This window comes from Lathyrus oleraceus, chromosome 1 (assembly GCF_024323335.1).
Source record: "Lathyrus oleraceus cultivar Zhongwan6 chromosome 1, CAAS_Psat_ZW6_1.0, whole genome shotgun sequence".
In the NCBI taxonomy this organism is placed as follows: domain Eukaryota; kingdom Viridiplantae; phylum Streptophyta; class Magnoliopsida; order Fabales; family Fabaceae; genus Lathyrus; species Lathyrus oleraceus.
The window spans coordinates 172,939,306-172,956,558 of NC_066579.1; the positions used below are offsets into that span (position 1 = coordinate 172,939,306).

Sequence of the window (17,253 nt, forward strand, 5' to 3'; positions counted from 1 at the left end):
TCTTCCACGCGAACGTGTTCTATTCCAATATGAAGGTGTCCCGGATATTCGCCCAGATGATACTTAGTCGGAACCACACGCTCAGCAGGTTTTTGATACTTTTGACGAAGAATTTTCATAAAATCCCCACAAAGGAACCAGTCTGGAAGTGGAAAACCAAACGCCACCCCAAAGTCAGCAGTTGGCAAAGGAGGAAACTTTGGTGGATGACAATTGAAAGCAAGGTCATAGCGCGCCTCTGGTGAAAGATTGGAAGGCAATGACAGTTTTTTAAACTTCTCTGTCAATTTGCGTTTTAATTCAGCCGCTGCTTCGCATATGGTTCGACTAAGATCATCAGGTCTATACGCAGTTTCAAAATATTTTTGAAATTTCTGTATTTCCTTAATATGTCGTTGAATACCTTTTTTGGTCCGATCCTGCACAAAAGCGAAAGCATTTGTCAAATGTGTAGCAAAAGCAGCTACGTCGAAAAATTTGTTGGAATAATAATCCTTCCACCATTCATCAAACTCAGGAGTGCATAAGAATGATGGTCGAAAAATAACTGGTCGAATGTCGAGAGAAGCATCAGCTAGTTTCTTCGACAGCTCTTTGCCTTCGTCTTCAGTATGAAGGGAGTTATAAAAGATGATGGACCCCTTTTTGGGGAATATAGGCTGAGGTTTGATTTGGATTAGACCAAATTGTCTAGAAACAAGGTTGGGTTGATAAACTATCAAAGCAATTTGGTTTTTGGTGGTGTTACGATAAGAAAAAAGGAGCCTAGGGGTCAGGAACGATTCCCAAACATTCAGAAATGTGTTTTCGTCCTTTTGCATCTCCAAGGGCAGTTGTTGGGTAAACCACTTAGGTCCAACCTTTCTATCAGCAAAAGGTGCCATGGTCGAAGTAAATTGATGACTTTTAGCAAACATCATAACATAGCCTTTAAATGCCTGTCGAAGGCTGATTCCTTCATCAGTTGGCGTTAATAGCACTAATCTTGGCCATTCGACAGTCCTATTGTTTACTTCTTCTTCATCTATTTCTGGTGCTACAGGAAGACTAGCTTCAAATGTGGCATTGAGCCATAGTTGCAAGAGCCAAAAGGGTCCTGACAAGTTGATTTTCCCTTGGGTTTTGGTGTTCTTTAAGAAATGCACACTCTCACTCAGAGATTCATAGAGATTCGCCAGAATCATTTCGCTCAAACATAGTTTCGTGCCTGCATGAAGCTGATTGGCTATGGTGATGAACCTCTTGGCAACTTGAAGAGAGCGAGAACAGAACACATATTTGGACAGCCATAGTGTCAAAAAGGCTATATGTTCGACATCTAAAACTTCAGTGGTACTCTTATCATGGTAATAGGACATGAATAAGGAGTAGGGTGCAAGGCTAGTCTCGAAAGCAATGGTATCTTCACTTAAGACAGTAGGGTCGAAATCTATACCATTGGGATGAAGACCAACAATGGCGGCTGCGTCGAAAAGGGTAGGCGTAACCATCCCACAAGGAAGGTGAAAGGTGTTGTAAGTACTGTCCCAAAAGTAGAGAGAAGCCAAAAGCATATTTGGGCAGATATTGGGTCCTACTCTCGACAACTGGATAAGGTCGAAAATGCCTATTTCTTTCCAAAAAGACCCTTTAACTTTTTCTATTTTATCTAACCAAGATACGTAGTCAAAAGGATCTTTCGACCATGGGCAGGTTCTAAATATCCTGGGAAAATTCAAATAGGCTAAGTCCAACTCTCCAATATCTGTCGAACTTGATGAATCTTTCTGTTCTACAACTTTCTCTTTAGGCTGAGGTTTTCTTCCAGCGCCTATGGGTTTTGTGTGAAAGTAAGATGGAAAAAACTCTCTTAAACGCTCTGGTTTAATCTCTAGGTTCGGAAGGGGACCTAACATAGCGTGATAATTTCCAGAAATAAGAACAGGGATTAGTACCTGAGATTTATAGATGCAGTCTTTTTCCTTTTCATTTGGAGGTTCCGGAACATACTGTTGATTTCCTATGGTCATTGGCCCTTTTAAATCATGCACAGGAGGAAAAGATGAGTCTTGTTTCTTCTTGGAGTGTTTACTACTTGAGGGTTTTTGAGGCGCCATTGCTGAAAAAAAAAAAAAAAAACTGAAGAAGATTTCTCAGAAAATGTGAAAAGCTTGAGAAATGGGTATGAAAAAAGGAAATCTGAAACGTGAAAGGGTTTAAAGAAAAGGTTTATAGGTATTTATAGGAAGAAGATGTTGAAACGTTTTAGATGGTAATGGTGTTAGTGGGACACGTGGCCGTCTCTGATGGAAATAATAAAGAGTTGGAAGTTGAAAAGAAACCATGACGTGAGGAAATGATGGAAGTAGGCTGTGAACGTGGGCTAGACGTGACATTGTGGAGAAAGTGTAATGATAAATCTGCATTGGAAATTGAGATTATCAGACTTACATTTAATGAGGTTTAAGTGACATGGCATCAAAGCACTGATTGACAACAAATGACTGTTTCTCCCAGAACAAACAGTCGAAACGTCTTTGCTGGGGGGCAATTTGTATACGTGCGTTTTCGACGCCATGAGATTTGGTGTGGGAAGTGATGTTTTCGACAAACGATGACAGGGGTTGAAACAATTTGACTAAAGAGTATGGTTCGACACTTCGACAAAATGGAGGTTTCGTCATTTCGACAAAGATATTTGCAACTAGAAAGGTATTTTCGACAAAATACGGAAGACATTGCAGTATGTTGGTAATTCGACAAAATCCTGAAGGAAGACGTCATTTCGACTTAAAAGTAAATTTGGATTTAAAAGGTTGTGACGTTTGGCAGAAGACGCGTGGAAGCATCTGGCGAAAGGAGGAAAGCCATGTGTCGTAGTTTTAGGATTTAGTCGTTAATGACAGTTATGTTATTTATGTATATATAGGGTAGTTATTATCTAAAAGAGGTGTGAAGAATTACTATATGCAAAATTCCTGAAAACACTCAAAGTACCCGTGTGAGAGAAAAGAGTCATATTTGGAAAATGTATGTGTAAACAAACACCAATTCTTTCAAAGTTTATTTTATAAAGTCTAAAATTCTTTACAAATCTCTTTTATGCTTTCCAGTCATTTATCTTTCTGCACTTTATCCTTTTCGACACTTTACGTTTCATCAGTTATTTTCCGCTATTTACTTTATCTTGTTAAATTTACATCCACTTAACATTGTAATCAACACATTTCGACGTAAAACGCTTAGAGAACAGGAATGAAATATTCAAAAGCGATTTTAGACATCTTCAAGACCATCTAGATTTGCACATGTCCTAGGATTTGTGTGGTTGATCCTGCAAGTGACCCAATTCTACAAGTTTTGGTAAACCAGAGGTTGTTCGCCAAATTTCACAGCAAACAATAAGTAAATTGGTCTGTTAGAGTCTGCAAGATCTTCTCCACGATCTTTAAATCCGGCATATCTTCTCCATTGCTGCGTAATTTTGTTTGATACCACCATTACTCTTGCAAAGTAGTCAGTGATAGTCTCTCCTTTCTTCATTTCGAGGATTTCAAATTCTCTTTGCAAAGCATTTCGCAGAGATTTCTTCACTTTCTCATTTCCTCCGAACTTCTTTTTCAATGATTCCCACACGATTTTGGATGTGCTTCGATCCAAAATCTGCTCAAACACATTTCTGTCTATTGCTTGGTAGAGGTAATGTTTTACCTGGTGATCTTTGATTAGCACAGATTCTTCGACTGGTTTTTCAAAACCAGATTCCAGAGACCCTTTTCCCTTAATGGATTTTCCATTAGTTCGCTCCAATGATCATAATGACCATCAAAATGGGGAATTTTTGTAAGTGTTTTATCGTCACTCATTCTCTTGGTTTTAATTCTCACAGGTTGCTGAAGCAGTTTAGTCCGCTCTCTCTGATACCAGATGTTAGGTATGAGAAAAAACCTTGCATATTATTCAATGGATACTAGGCTGTTATATAGCCAATAGTCTGTTACAGAAACAACCAAAGCAAAAAAATAGCCACTACTAACATAAACTAAAAGAGTTATTCAATGTAAACCAACTAACCTATAAAGTAGGACCTTATTCCTACGTAGCATATCAGGCCCTAAATACTAGGAAAAACAACCTAGCTGATCTTTTCAATTATTACTTGCAGTGTTGCTTTGTTTTAGCCTTGCCCCATTTCAATTTTATGCTACTATTGTCTTTGCTAAATTCGTTTCAACCATCAAAATCATAGCTTTGTAATAGCGAAGAAGAAACAAATGAGATTTTATGATATCTTGTTGACTCATTTGTTTGTAAACCCTCTGAAGTTCCAATATTCATAGTCATTTAAACCGTTTGTGTTTATTAGGCAATTGAATGTTGGTTTTTAAATCGCGGAATTTGATATATCGCTACGAATCACATTCAAAGACTACTGTTAGGGTTTCAATTATGGTTACATTGTAGAGACGTTAGAAACCTTTGATGTCGCGGCTTAGATTGTAGTTTAACAACATTTTGTTAAACCCTATTACATTTCAGAATTTTGAGCCATTTGAGCCATTTAAGCAATTTAGTTTTATTAGTTATTGAATGTTGGTTTCAATTAGCGGTTAAAATTAGTGTTTGACATATACATGCTTCAAGTACTCTTTAACAATGGGAGGCCTATTTGTATACAAAATATCGGTAGATGAGTAGTGTATTTGTCTAGCTGATTCAAGGCTTTCCCGAGTAACCCCACAGGTTGTTCTTTGCCCAATTCCACTGATCCCTGCACATCTCCTCCACACCATATTTGGCCTTCCAACCGAGTTCTCTCTCTGCTTTCTCTGTAGATGCATAAACCTCTATAGCATCTCCTGGCCTTCTCGGACACAATTTCAATGAGATTTTCTTACCAGAAGCTTTATTAAATGCGTCAACCATTTCAAGCACAGATGTACCGCGACCGGTTCCCAAATTGTAAGCCGTACAACCTATGTTTTCCGTTGCGAAAAGCTTTCTCAGGGCGGCAATGTGACCATTTGCTAAGTCCATCACGTGGATATAGTCCCGTACCGCAGAACCATCCCTTGTAGGATAATCATGACCATATACATTGAGCTCGGGTAATCTTCCAACGGCTACTTGCTGTATATAAGGCATGAGGTTATTTGGGATGCCTCTAGGATCTTCACCCAATTTACCACTTTCATGTGCCCCAACTGGATTAAAGTATCTCAGTAAAATGATTCTCCATTCCGGCTCAGCTTTCGAAATATCTCGTGCAATTTCTTCAAGGAAAAGCTTCGTCCGTCCATAAGGGTTCGTTGCTTGTAACTCAAAATCCTCCACACATGGACTCTTTTTAGGTTGGCCATAAACAGTGGCAGACGATGAGAAAACCATGTTTTTGCAATTGTGCTTAGCCATAACTTCATAGAGGTTGATGGTGCCAACAAGATTATTATCAAAATAACGACGAGGATTTGCAACACTTTCACCAACTGCTTTTAACCCAGCAAAATGAATGACAGCATCGAATTTAGTTTTTGAGAAAAGTTTCTCCAAATCATCTTTATTCCTGAGATCTCCCAGTGTGAATTCAAGATTCTGTGAAAGGTTTGGACCAACAATTTCACGAACACGGTCCACTGCTTCCATAGCAGAATTATCAAAATTATCAATGATGGAAACATGAAACCCGTCTTTGAGAAGCTGAACAACAGTGTGAGCGCCAATGAAACCGGCCCCGCCGGTTACAAGTATCTTTTGCAATGAAGACGCCATATCTTGGAATAGGATAGATAGAGAGAGTCCTGGGATTTTGATGTTTTGAAAAAGTTGATAGATTTGAAATTTGAGTTTTGGATTTTATATACAGTAATGAAATATTATTAATTGCTATTTTTAGGTAATGGACAGAAAGTTGGATCTGGAATGATTTTGTTAGTTTTTACTGTAACTTTTTTTCTCTCTGTAATCCATTTTTGTTTTGTTAAATTTGGCGTGCTGCTAATTTAAGATAAGACTAGTATTTCTGTTTTGTATGTGAGTTCCATTTTTAGCTTCTAAATTGGATTGCCAAGTAAGCTTCTTTTCAAGTGTGCGTCACCATTAATAGAATTATTATGTCAAACCTAAGATGGTATGACGAAGACAAAGAATTCATTGTCATAAAATTTCAATTACTTGTGAGTATTACACTCGTCTGATTAAAATTTGTATTGGAGTTATTGCAGCTGAATTGATATCTGACGTCGTCACATGTAATTTTGAGTCGTAGAATTTAACAAACCTCCAACTCCAAGTACTTAATCTTATACAATGAAACTTGTTCTTTTGCAGTTTGCCGGTGATGACGAAGGAATGTTGTGTAAGTGAATCCATTGCATCTCTATACTTTACTTGCAGCGATTCTTTCAATTGCTTACCAAAATGATATATTTTGTAGTATTGATGTCAGTGTAGAACATATACTTTATCAGCAAGGCCGTCTTTGGAATCTGAAAACAGTTTTTATCTTGTTTGATTACTTGGCAGTAATTCTAGTAAGGTTTCTTTGGTTTGAATGTTGGTTGCATCACAATCTAACCTCTTTTATTGAAAAATATGTTTTCTGAAATTATACAATACAATCTTGACATCCATTATTGTTTATTTATATCCTGTCAATGTAGAGTGTTTACATTCTTAGTTAATCAAAATAATTGTTGGTCATTCAAGATGTTTGATATTTATCATAATTATCTTAAAAGTTATGTTGATGAATGGTTGTTACCAATTTAACAGATAAACATCTTTTTGCAATTGAAAATTGTTTCATAATTTGTCATTCCAATAACAAATAATTTGGTCTTGCACATAAAAATTGAAAATAAAAACCAATCCTCCTTTATGTTTTCCCTAGCTTTCTTGCACTATCACTAAAAATGGCTATGAATAAAAAATGTTTTTTTAAATTAATTTGATAATATATATATATATATATATATATATATATATATATATATATATATATATATATATATATATATATATATATATATATATATATATATATATATATATATATATATATATATATATATATATATATGATTGTTTGACATGTTTTTCAAACGAAAAAAATTAAGAAGCTAGAAACACAAATGATATATATTCTGGTTTGTTTTCTCCATCTGAATGGTATATCTAGTCCTTTTTTTAGAGGATTTTTTTTGTTATGTATCAAGATTTTTAATTACAAGTCTCACACCAAGATTATTCTTAATGAACACTTAATACTCATACTCTTTACAATGAACACTTAATATTCAAACAAGAAAGTACACCACTTTTTTATTTTATATCATCTTTCACCAAACACTGGTGAATAAGAATCACACAAATTCTTAAAAGATGAAGAATAATCTTTTATAGGCCGAAGAATCCCAAACCTAATATGAAAATATAATCCTTATCAATATTATTTTTCAGAACAATATCACTTTAAAGCTCAGGAATTTCGAGTTTCATAATGTTTGATAAAATTTTCAATAGTCAAAAATTTGAATAACCACTTATAAATGTGTAAATTTCTTATGTAAAAGTTAAAAGTGTTTAGAAATTAAACAAGAATTTATAGACTTTAAGAAGACACCATGAATCATTATTATACTTTGAAGAGGTATGATGAACCACTGCACACCTTGAATAATGCATAAAAAGACATTAGTTCGTGAAAAAATAGGTTGTCAGGCTGATGTAATCGATTACATGTTTTTAATGTGAGAAAAAAAATACATATCCAACATCATGTAATCGATTAAACATATATGGTAATCGATTACCATTGTGCTTTTACCTCTTTTATGTTGAAAACAGGTTACACCAACATGTAATTGATTATGTATGATAATCTATTACCATAATTATTTTTATCTTCTCTTTTTGTATGTTGCAAACAAGTTATTTTTTGATTTTATAAGTTTTTATAAGTCTTGAAGTGATATTTGAACTTAAAAGGTAATCTATCAAATGTAAAGACAAATACTTTAAAGACGTTTGACTTTAACTAATGAGTTTGACATTTTGTGCTTTTGATATTTAAGGTCCTTTCATTTTTCTTATTTGTTGATATGGTTGTATTTATAAAAATTCAACCAAGATTATAAGAGACACCTTCTTCACAGTCTCCCTCTTTTTGATGATGAAAAACTACATCGTTTGGTAGTTTTTGTTTAGCATTTGATACTGATGACTTCTCGATAAGTGTACCGATAATTTCGCAATAGTAAAAAGATCGAGTCCACAGGGACTACCTTCAAGCAAGACAATATGTGTGCAATATATAGAAAACTAGTAAGAAGGCATTTTCGAGTTTCAGTGCGAAAAGTAAATAAACGATTAAACAATATCATAAAAGAGGTTAGGTTGTGTTCTATAATCCCCTATTTCTCTATTGTTGATGATTGATGTCATGTATGAATGATCTTATCACCATAACACCACAACGAATTAAAAAAACCGTTATAGTCGATCCCTCACGAAATAACTCAATAACCACTACTTGGAGGTTTCTATCTCTAGTCCACCAGCGTAAGCATGGTTAGACGATGTATAAAACGTTAATTTCCTATGCCTCTACTCGGGTTCTCCTATTTCTATTCAACCAACATAAGTACAACAATTTCCTAGGTTTAACACATACACTAATGGTCATTATTCCCTATATGCCCAAAATCAGATTAAAAAAGTATCTCACATAAAAAGCATTATGAACAAGAAGCAATTGAATGACATTATAGATCAAAAGGTTCATACAATGGTTAAATCAACATAGAATCCAACAATATAGAAATATGTGTGAGTGCGACTTCCGTTAGATATGTTTTGTATGATGTCAAAATTACGATACTTTAACATTAATGTATATTGGACGGTATCCTCGGATTCTTTATGTGCATCATAGCATTAGGAAGCATATAAGTATTTGGAAACAACTTAGAAAAGGTCTTGCACGTGAAAATTGAAAATAAAAATCCATCCTCCTTTATGTTTTCCCTAGCTTTCTTGCACTATCATTAAAAATGGGTACGAATAAAAAAAGCTTTTTTAATTAATTTGATAATATATATACATATATATATATATATATATATATATATATATATATATATATATATATATATATATATATATATATATATATATATATATATATATATATATATATATATATATATATATAATTGTTTGTCATGGTTTTTAAACGAAAAAAATATAAGAAGCTAGATTTTTTATTTATTTAAGTGCTTATTTATGACAATTTACTTTAGTGGAGGCTGGTTTGTGAATTTATAATTAATCCAAAAATAATAATAAGTAAAATGTGGAATATAAAATGTAAGGGAGAAGAGAAACACAAACATATATATTTTGGTTTGCTTTCTTCAACTGAATGGTATATCTAGTCCCTTTTTTTATTAGAGAAATTTTCACTATGTATCAAGATTTTTAATTACAAGCCTCATATCAAGACTCTGAACAATGAACACTTAATACACTGATTCTTCATAATGAAAACTTAATACCCAAGCAAGAAAGCACACCACTTTCTATTTTATATCACCTTTCACCAAACACTGATGAATTAAGAATCACATTAATTCTTAAGAGATGAAGAATAATCTTTTATAGGTTGAAAAATTCCAAACCTAACATGAAAATATAATCCTTAACAATATTACTTTTCAGAATAATATAACTTTAAGACTCAGAACTTTCGGATTTCAGAGTGTTTGATAAAATTTTCAATACTTGAAAATTTGAATAACCACTTATAAATGTGTAAATTAAACAAGGATGTGTATTCTCGTTTGCTTTCTCCAACTGAATGGTACATCTAGTCTCTTTTTTGATTAGAGGATTTCTCACTATGTATCAAGATTTTAAATTACAATCTTCACATCAAGACTCTTCACAATGAACACTTAATACTCAAACAAGAAAGCACACCACTTTCTCATTTACATCATCTTTCAAGTCTTGTACCCGATTTTGAAATGCGAAACAATTCTCCAAGGTATGACCAGGTGCTCCCATGTGAAACTCACAATGGGCATTAGCGTGGTATCCGGGTGGATATGGAAAAACAGCGGGTTTTAACTCGCTCAATGTTAGAAGGCCCTCCTTTTGCAGATATGGGAATATATGACTATAAGGTACTGGTAGGGGATCAAGTTGCCTTCTTGGAGGTCTTGGCTTGAATTGTCTTGGTGGTACGGTATTTTGCTGATGATGATATTGTTGATGTTGTGGTTGATACATTTCTTGTTGTTGCATTGGTTGTTGATAAGGTATGGGTACCACGGCGGCGACTTGACCATATGAAGCTTGTTGCTTCCCTTTATAGTTTCTGGATATGGAGTTTGTTTCACCTTCTCTTTTCTTCGAGAAGCCTCCAGAATACTTCTTCGGTGCGCTGGGGGCTGCCATGGCTCCTGGAATATTTCCATCCCTTAACCACTTCTCTATGCGATCTCCAATTGTGACCAGATGTGCGAAGTCAGATGCTGCACTGCTCACCAATCTATCAAAGAATAGGTCCTTCAAGGTGTCTACAAATATTCCGGTCATTTTCTTTTCAGACAATGGTGGCTCTACCTGAGCAGCCAACTCTCTCCATCGCTGGGCGTATTCTTTAAATGACTCACTTTCCTTCATAGCCATCCCTTGCAACTGCATTCGGTCGGGTGCCATATCTAAGTTATATTTGTACTGATGGAGAAATGTGTCAGCCAAATCCTCCCAGCTTTGAATCCACCCCTGCTCTAAGCTCATGTACCATCTCAGAGATGCTCCACTCAAACTGTCTTAGAAACAGTGTACAAGTAGTTTGTTATTTTCGGTATGAGCATCCATTTTCCTGAAGTACATTACCAGGTGGATTCTTGGACAAGTCTGTCCTTTGTATTTCTCGAAATCATGAGTTTTAAATTTAGCCGGGATGACTAAATTCGATACCAAACGCATGTTCATGGCAGAAGCACTGAAGATATTGTTTCCTTCTATGGCTTTGATCTTTTTTTCTAGGGCACGAAGCCTATCTGCATCAGGATCTGGAAGTATCTTAGGCTTTGGTTGATCAGGCATATAGAATGCATCGTACTGGTCATCTCCAATTTCGGATCCATGATGAGTACACCTATCAGAAGGTTCTGCACGATCTCCATCTCCTTTGCCTCCTACCGGTATCTGAACCAATCTCTTCTTGGTGGGGACGTAACCCTCGTCTTAGGGGTTCAGACCTGGTGTGCTATCATTCCCTTTTTCCCTAGCTTCTTCCTCCTCAATCTTTTCTCTTTGAGAAATTGCGAGCATTGTCTCCAACAGCTGATCCATCTTCTCCTGGATCGTATTGATAACTTGCTCTAATGTCCTCATGGTAACCTCGTATCACTGTTGATTAGTCAGTGTGGCTGGATAAAGGGTAAAGAAGGTTGTGTAAGTTTTTTTGAATTTTTATGGAGCGTGATGCATAATGAAGATTCGAATGTTATGCATATTTTATTTTCAGGGAATCATTCGAGTTTCATTAGTTGTTAGTAATTCAAAGAAACAAGAAATACTTAGAATAACAATAATGGAGTAATTTTTGAACGTCATTCATTCAAGTACATAACATAGGGGTCCAAAGAAGGTCATAGTTCGAAATTACATTTGTTAAAGGAACAAAATACAAGACAAAAGCAAATTAAACAGCTGGCTTCCTGGCCTTAAGCTCTTCTAGTTCCTCATTGAATCTCTTCAGCGACCCTTTATAGAGCAGAATGAAACTGATTATGGTTGGAGGAGTGCTATGTTCTTTCAACTCTTCGACTGCGTCTCTCAACTTCCATGGTAATTCTTTAGCCGCCCAATTACAGAACCCTACTAGCCCATCGAGTTTTGCATGAAACTTATCCCTATCTCCTTGTAAGAAGTCGATGGTCTTCTTAAAGGATTCATAATCCTCAATCACATAATCTCGCTCTTTCAACCATATGGAGCTGTCTTGGCGTAGTGACTCTAGCTGGTTCTTCCAATAGCTGACAGACTCCCTTGCATCTCTTACTTCTCTACACTTTTCATCCCATATCATGGGTGAATCCCTAGAAGCTTCGGTGGCTATATTCTTGAGTCGGCGCTCATGATCTACTTCCGCCTTTGCATGACGAACAGAATTGGTGAGCTCTTTTATCTGAGCCCCAAGTGTATCCCTTATCGTCTTGCTTTCCTTCGTGGCTAGATGCCACCAACGCTCATTATCTTTACATTCTTTCTGAGCTTGTCGTAGTTGACCCTTAAGAGTATCTAAACAATGACCAGCTTGTTCTAATCCCACTTTGATCTCTTTCCTCTTCTGCTCCTCCTTGTTGAACTTTTCCACATGGGCTTGAAGTTGTGCCTATTTTCTCTCAAGCTTCCACTTCATATTGTTATTCTCATTGATGGTTTGTTGGAGTTTCATCTGCAACTCTTCATTCTCTTTTTCTAACCTTGCCATGGTGGTCTTGAGTTCCTCCACTTCTTCAATAGGGACATGGGTGAGCTTAGGTTCAGGAAGAGGTACAGGTGCTCGAAAAACGAATGGCATTTTGATCATCTCCACCCTTTCCTTTACCCATTGGAAATATGATTCTTTTGTAATCCCATTTGCTCTCCCTAAATCAACTTTCCCCTTTCGATTGACATTCTTCCAAGCTTCTTTGATTCGTTGGAATAAGCTAGGATTCTCAACCCCAAAATCAAGTAACAAGAAAGCTTCCAAAGATTTCGCCTCTGGAGGACCTTCCATTGGGTAGCCAAGTTGTCTGAGTGATAGAACTGGGTTAGCATTCACACACCCTTGAGCTCCAATAAATGGTAGATTAGGGAAATCCCCACAGATGAATATGATGTCTATGTTGATGTATTCTTTGGAGTACCAAGAGATATCCTCGGATCGGAGTGATCCCAATCTCTGAAGCCAACTAACATCTGTTTGTTCAACCCAAGCACCTGTCTACGGAAGATGTTCTAGAAACCACTGATATAATAAAGGAGCACAACAAGCAATCAATCCCTTCTTCTTAGTATACCTATGACTTATGTAATAGTAGACATCGGCTAATAAAGTGGGTACTGGGTTTCCAGTAAGGAAAACACAAATGGAAGCCATGTCAACGAAACCATCCATATTCGGGAAGGACGACGCCATAGATGGGCAACACTATAGCAGAGTAACAAGCATCCCAACTTTCTGCTTTCGATAGGGTATGAGCTCTTTCCAAGAGAAAATTTAGCAAAAATCCCTTGGTATTCCCTTTGGTCTCTAGGTTAGCCTCCACGTCCTTTTCATCCATGTGAAGCGTGCTAGCAATGGTCTCAAGGGGCAAAGATTCATCTGTCCTTTCAAATAATGGCTTGTTCTTCATAGGAATCCTAACAAGACGCTCGAATTCTTCCAACATTGGCGTTATCTGGAAGTCTTGGAATGTGAAGCATCTTAAAGGTAGGTCATAGAATTGGGTCAAAGTGATTAAAGCTGTATGGTCCACTTGTTCATTGAGGATGCTGAGCAGATTGCCATAATTCTTCCCAAAGTTGATTATGTATACTGGGTGCATCTGAGAGACCAAGTCACGTAAGCTCTTTAGATCGGGATCCTTGAACTTGAAAGAGTAAATGTTTCTTTTGCTTGATTCCATGTTTCTTGAATTCCTGCAACTCATGATACTCAGATTCCTTGGAAATAAAATAATACGAATGTTATGCTATGAATGATATTATGCGTGCCACATGTAGGTTAATATACAGGTCGTGAGAGTGGTTATTCTTGGTTACTAAACAAAAACCTTTTGGGAGGATGCTAAAGTTAAAAGGTTCCCAAAGTCATCAATCAATATTTAGGAAAGTTATTGTCATGATGAAAACTCATCTGTAAATAACATCCCCAAACAAAGTCTCGTTTGGGTGAGGCCTTCGTATGGTCCCAAAGAGGAAGACTCCTAGTGGGCCCATACTACACAACTCTCGAGTCCAAGGTTCTAATAAGGTTCTCAGAGTCATAGATCGAGGTTGGGAATACCACTGTAAGGTAGTAATACGCCCGAGGGATCTCATCTAATTGGGGCTTTCGTATTAACCTAATAAGTCTGGGACTTTTCAGGTAGATACTACATAACCACCAGATATAATGGGTTAAAAGGTCCCTAGAGTCATTGATCCAGCTTGAGAATACTATCGTCGTGACGAAAACTCGTCGGGCAATAATATTTCAAGAGAATCTTCTCTAGGCGGGGTCTTCGTATCTTCCCAACAAGGAAGACTCCTTGTGGGTGCCCACTACGTAACCACCAACTTAATCTTATGGTTTTTCTCAGACTCGGGTGGAGGGCATATCTCACAAAGTATGAACAACCAGAGAACCCCAATAATACATAGTCAATAAAACATCATACAATAATTATGACAACATAATAATAACAGAATAAATAACAAACAGATACACAAATTAACACACAATACGTCAACTGAACTAAATTAGGCTTCACTCTCTTTTGCTTGGAGCTAATCCCCGCAGAGTCGCCATCTGTCGCATCTCGAAAAATACAATTCCTCGCGATGGTCGCGGAAAAATTATGTTCGAACAGAGTCGCCACCGAACTTTATTTATCCCAATGAAGGAATAGGAAAATATTGATAAAACCTTTTGAAAATAGAATAATGGTCGTCACAACCATATTCGGGTTCGGGAGTGGATTACATAAGGGGAAGGTATTAGCACCCCTTACGTCCGTTGTACTCAACGGGAACCTTTTAGTTCTAATTTGTGTTTTGAGTGTTAATTTATGTTTGTTTGTTTATCTTTGGGTTATAAAATATTGAAAATAGAAATGGATGAGATCCTCAGAAAGGGGAAAAAGGAGGTTTTTTATTAGTGTGCTCGCGAAGATACAACAATCTCCTACCTACGTATTCTTATGGTGTAATAAGGAAATCAGAGCATTCGTAGTTCGGGGAACTACGGTTGGTTGGTGTTTTTTAATGAATAACTGTTTAGATCGCATCCTAAAGGCTAAACGTTGGCTTGTCTACTCTCGGTGGAGGCTTAAGCGCTAGTTAGTTGTGCGCATTAGAAAGGATTAAACGGTGTTCTTTCTGAAAAGAGTTTTGATCACACGAGGGTGACAAATTAGATTAATATATTGGATGTTTTGATTGGTTGAGATGTTTTTGGTTAAATGACGATCACTTGGATAGTCGAGTAAGACAACTCGTATCCTAACCATCGGGAAATGGAGTAGAAGACTCTAGACCACTTTCTTTTTCATCTTTAATTATGGGAAAGATCTGATAATAGTTAAGGTGTTTTGGAAGGATGACGAATACTCGGATAATCGAGTAAGAAAACTCGTATCCTAATAATCGAGAAAGGGAATAGAAGACTCTAAACCGCTCTCTGCTTCATCTGAGTATTTATGAAAATAAGGGTGTATATGGTTGACGTATTTTTACAATGAACGACAAATACTTGAATGACTGAGTAAAATAACTCATATTCAAGACTTTGAGGAGAGTAATCGAAGGCTCAAGACCATCTCCCTTTTTGTATAATTTGTTATGAAAGTGATTTGATTAAGTTGTATGTTTGCGGAGAAATGACAATTGTTCGACTGACCGAGTAAGAGAACTCGTATTCGACCAATTGAGGAGTGAAATTTAAAACTCAAAGTCAACTCCTTTTTCATTTAACTTACTGTGAAAATATTTTGATTTAATCGGGGTTTGGAGATTTGTAGAGGAACGACAACTATTTGACTAACCAAGTAAGAGAACTTATACTCAAATAGTCGAGGAGAAAAATTGAAGACTCAAAGTCATCTCCCTTTTTATTTCTTAATGTAGAAGGATTTGATTTATTCGCGCTTAGGTGGATTAGAAATGACGGTTGTTCGATTAATCGAGTACAAGAGCTCGTGTTTAAATAATCGAGGATAGGAGTTAAAAACTTAAAACCATTGCCTCTTTTATTCTTAAGTGACATAGTATTCTATTGTGATTAGGTGTTTTTAATTCTTAATAAAGAATGCTCGATGTTGGATCGAGGTTTTAAATTTGTATTTTTTGTGAATGAATTGAATTTATTTAGTGAATAGTTCATCTAATCGATTAATAAAAACCGAATAGGTCTCATTGTAAGGAGGCCCAAGAGTAAGCCATGTGAGGTTGATGGCGATACTTTTACAAGTAGTCGACTTACAAAGATGTTTTGAAAATGGGCTCGACTTTGAAACGAGAAGTATGTGATTTATTTTTGAAATTGGCTCGAATGATTTTAAATCGGTGAAAACAACATAATTTTGTCACAATTATAACATGTCATCCATGTGCACTCAAGGCTCGGTATAAATAAATAAAGAAAGAATAATCATGCACATACACTCCACAAAAATAAACAAGCATCTAAATTATAAATGACATTAACAATAATATAATTAATTAATTAATTAAATATTTAGTAGACTATTTTGATTAAATAATGAGTAATTAAAAAATGATGATATAACCAAATAATTGCATATTTAGTATTAAATATCAATAATAACAATAACAATATAATTGCATATTTACTATTAAATATTAATAATAATAATAATAATATTAATATAATTATAATTTTGAAAGAAAGTAAGTAAAATAAAATATTGTTTTATTTTTGTGTGACAGCCATAAAAATCTATTATATATTTTTTATATGTATATAAATAAGATAAAATAAGTGAAAAAAATTAAAAAATGAAAGAAAATGGGCCAAGTAAAAGGAAAGCCCAACACTGGGCGCTGCTGGAAATAGAACTGGGGGTTTGATCAGAGAAAATGTCTTTGGGCCCAACTAGAGTTGGCCCAAACGAAAATACCAAAATCCTAAATGGCTTGGTCAAACAATGACTAAACAGGGAGAAATCTAGGCCACATGATCAGCATACTTTGACTTGGTCAAAAGATCAAAGGAGGTGCGTGAGGGTACACCCCCATGTGGTGGGGGGATCCACACAGGATCCCCTGGTTGACTCAGGGTCAACCAACCAAATGGCGCTATCAGAAGGGGCCATGTGGCGCCCATGCCCCCAACTCCATCATATAAAAACCCAATTTTGAGAAAGAGATAATCATTCTCTCATTCCCACTTTCTCTCTCTTCGTTTCCAAATTCAAGTTGCTCTGCAACTTTTCATCATCATCGTCGTCCTACCTCACAGCCAACCTTGCCGGAGAAGACGGTGGCGGC

General features: G+C 36.0%; 1 protein-coding gene across 1 annotated transcript; it reads right to left on the minus strand.

Moving 5' to 3' along the window:
* Positions 1-4,695: 4,695 nt before the first annotated feature.
* LOC127125630 (bifunctional UDP-glucose 4-epimerase and UDP-xylose 4-epimerase 1-like) lies at positions 4,696-5,748 on the minus strand. The gene has a single exon (XM_051054414.1). It carries the CDS (start codon positions 5,746-5,748, stop codon positions 4,696-4,698), a length of 1,053 nt encoding a protein of 350 aa, XP_050910371.1.
* Positions 5,749-17,253: the final 11,505 nt, after the last annotated feature.

Bases quoted from the DNA above. Each gene is read 5' to 3' on its own strand.
- LOC127125630 (XM_051054414.1), bottom strand. From the start codon at position 5,748: ATGGCGTCTTCATTGCAAAAGATACTTGTAACCGGCGGGGCCGGTTTC.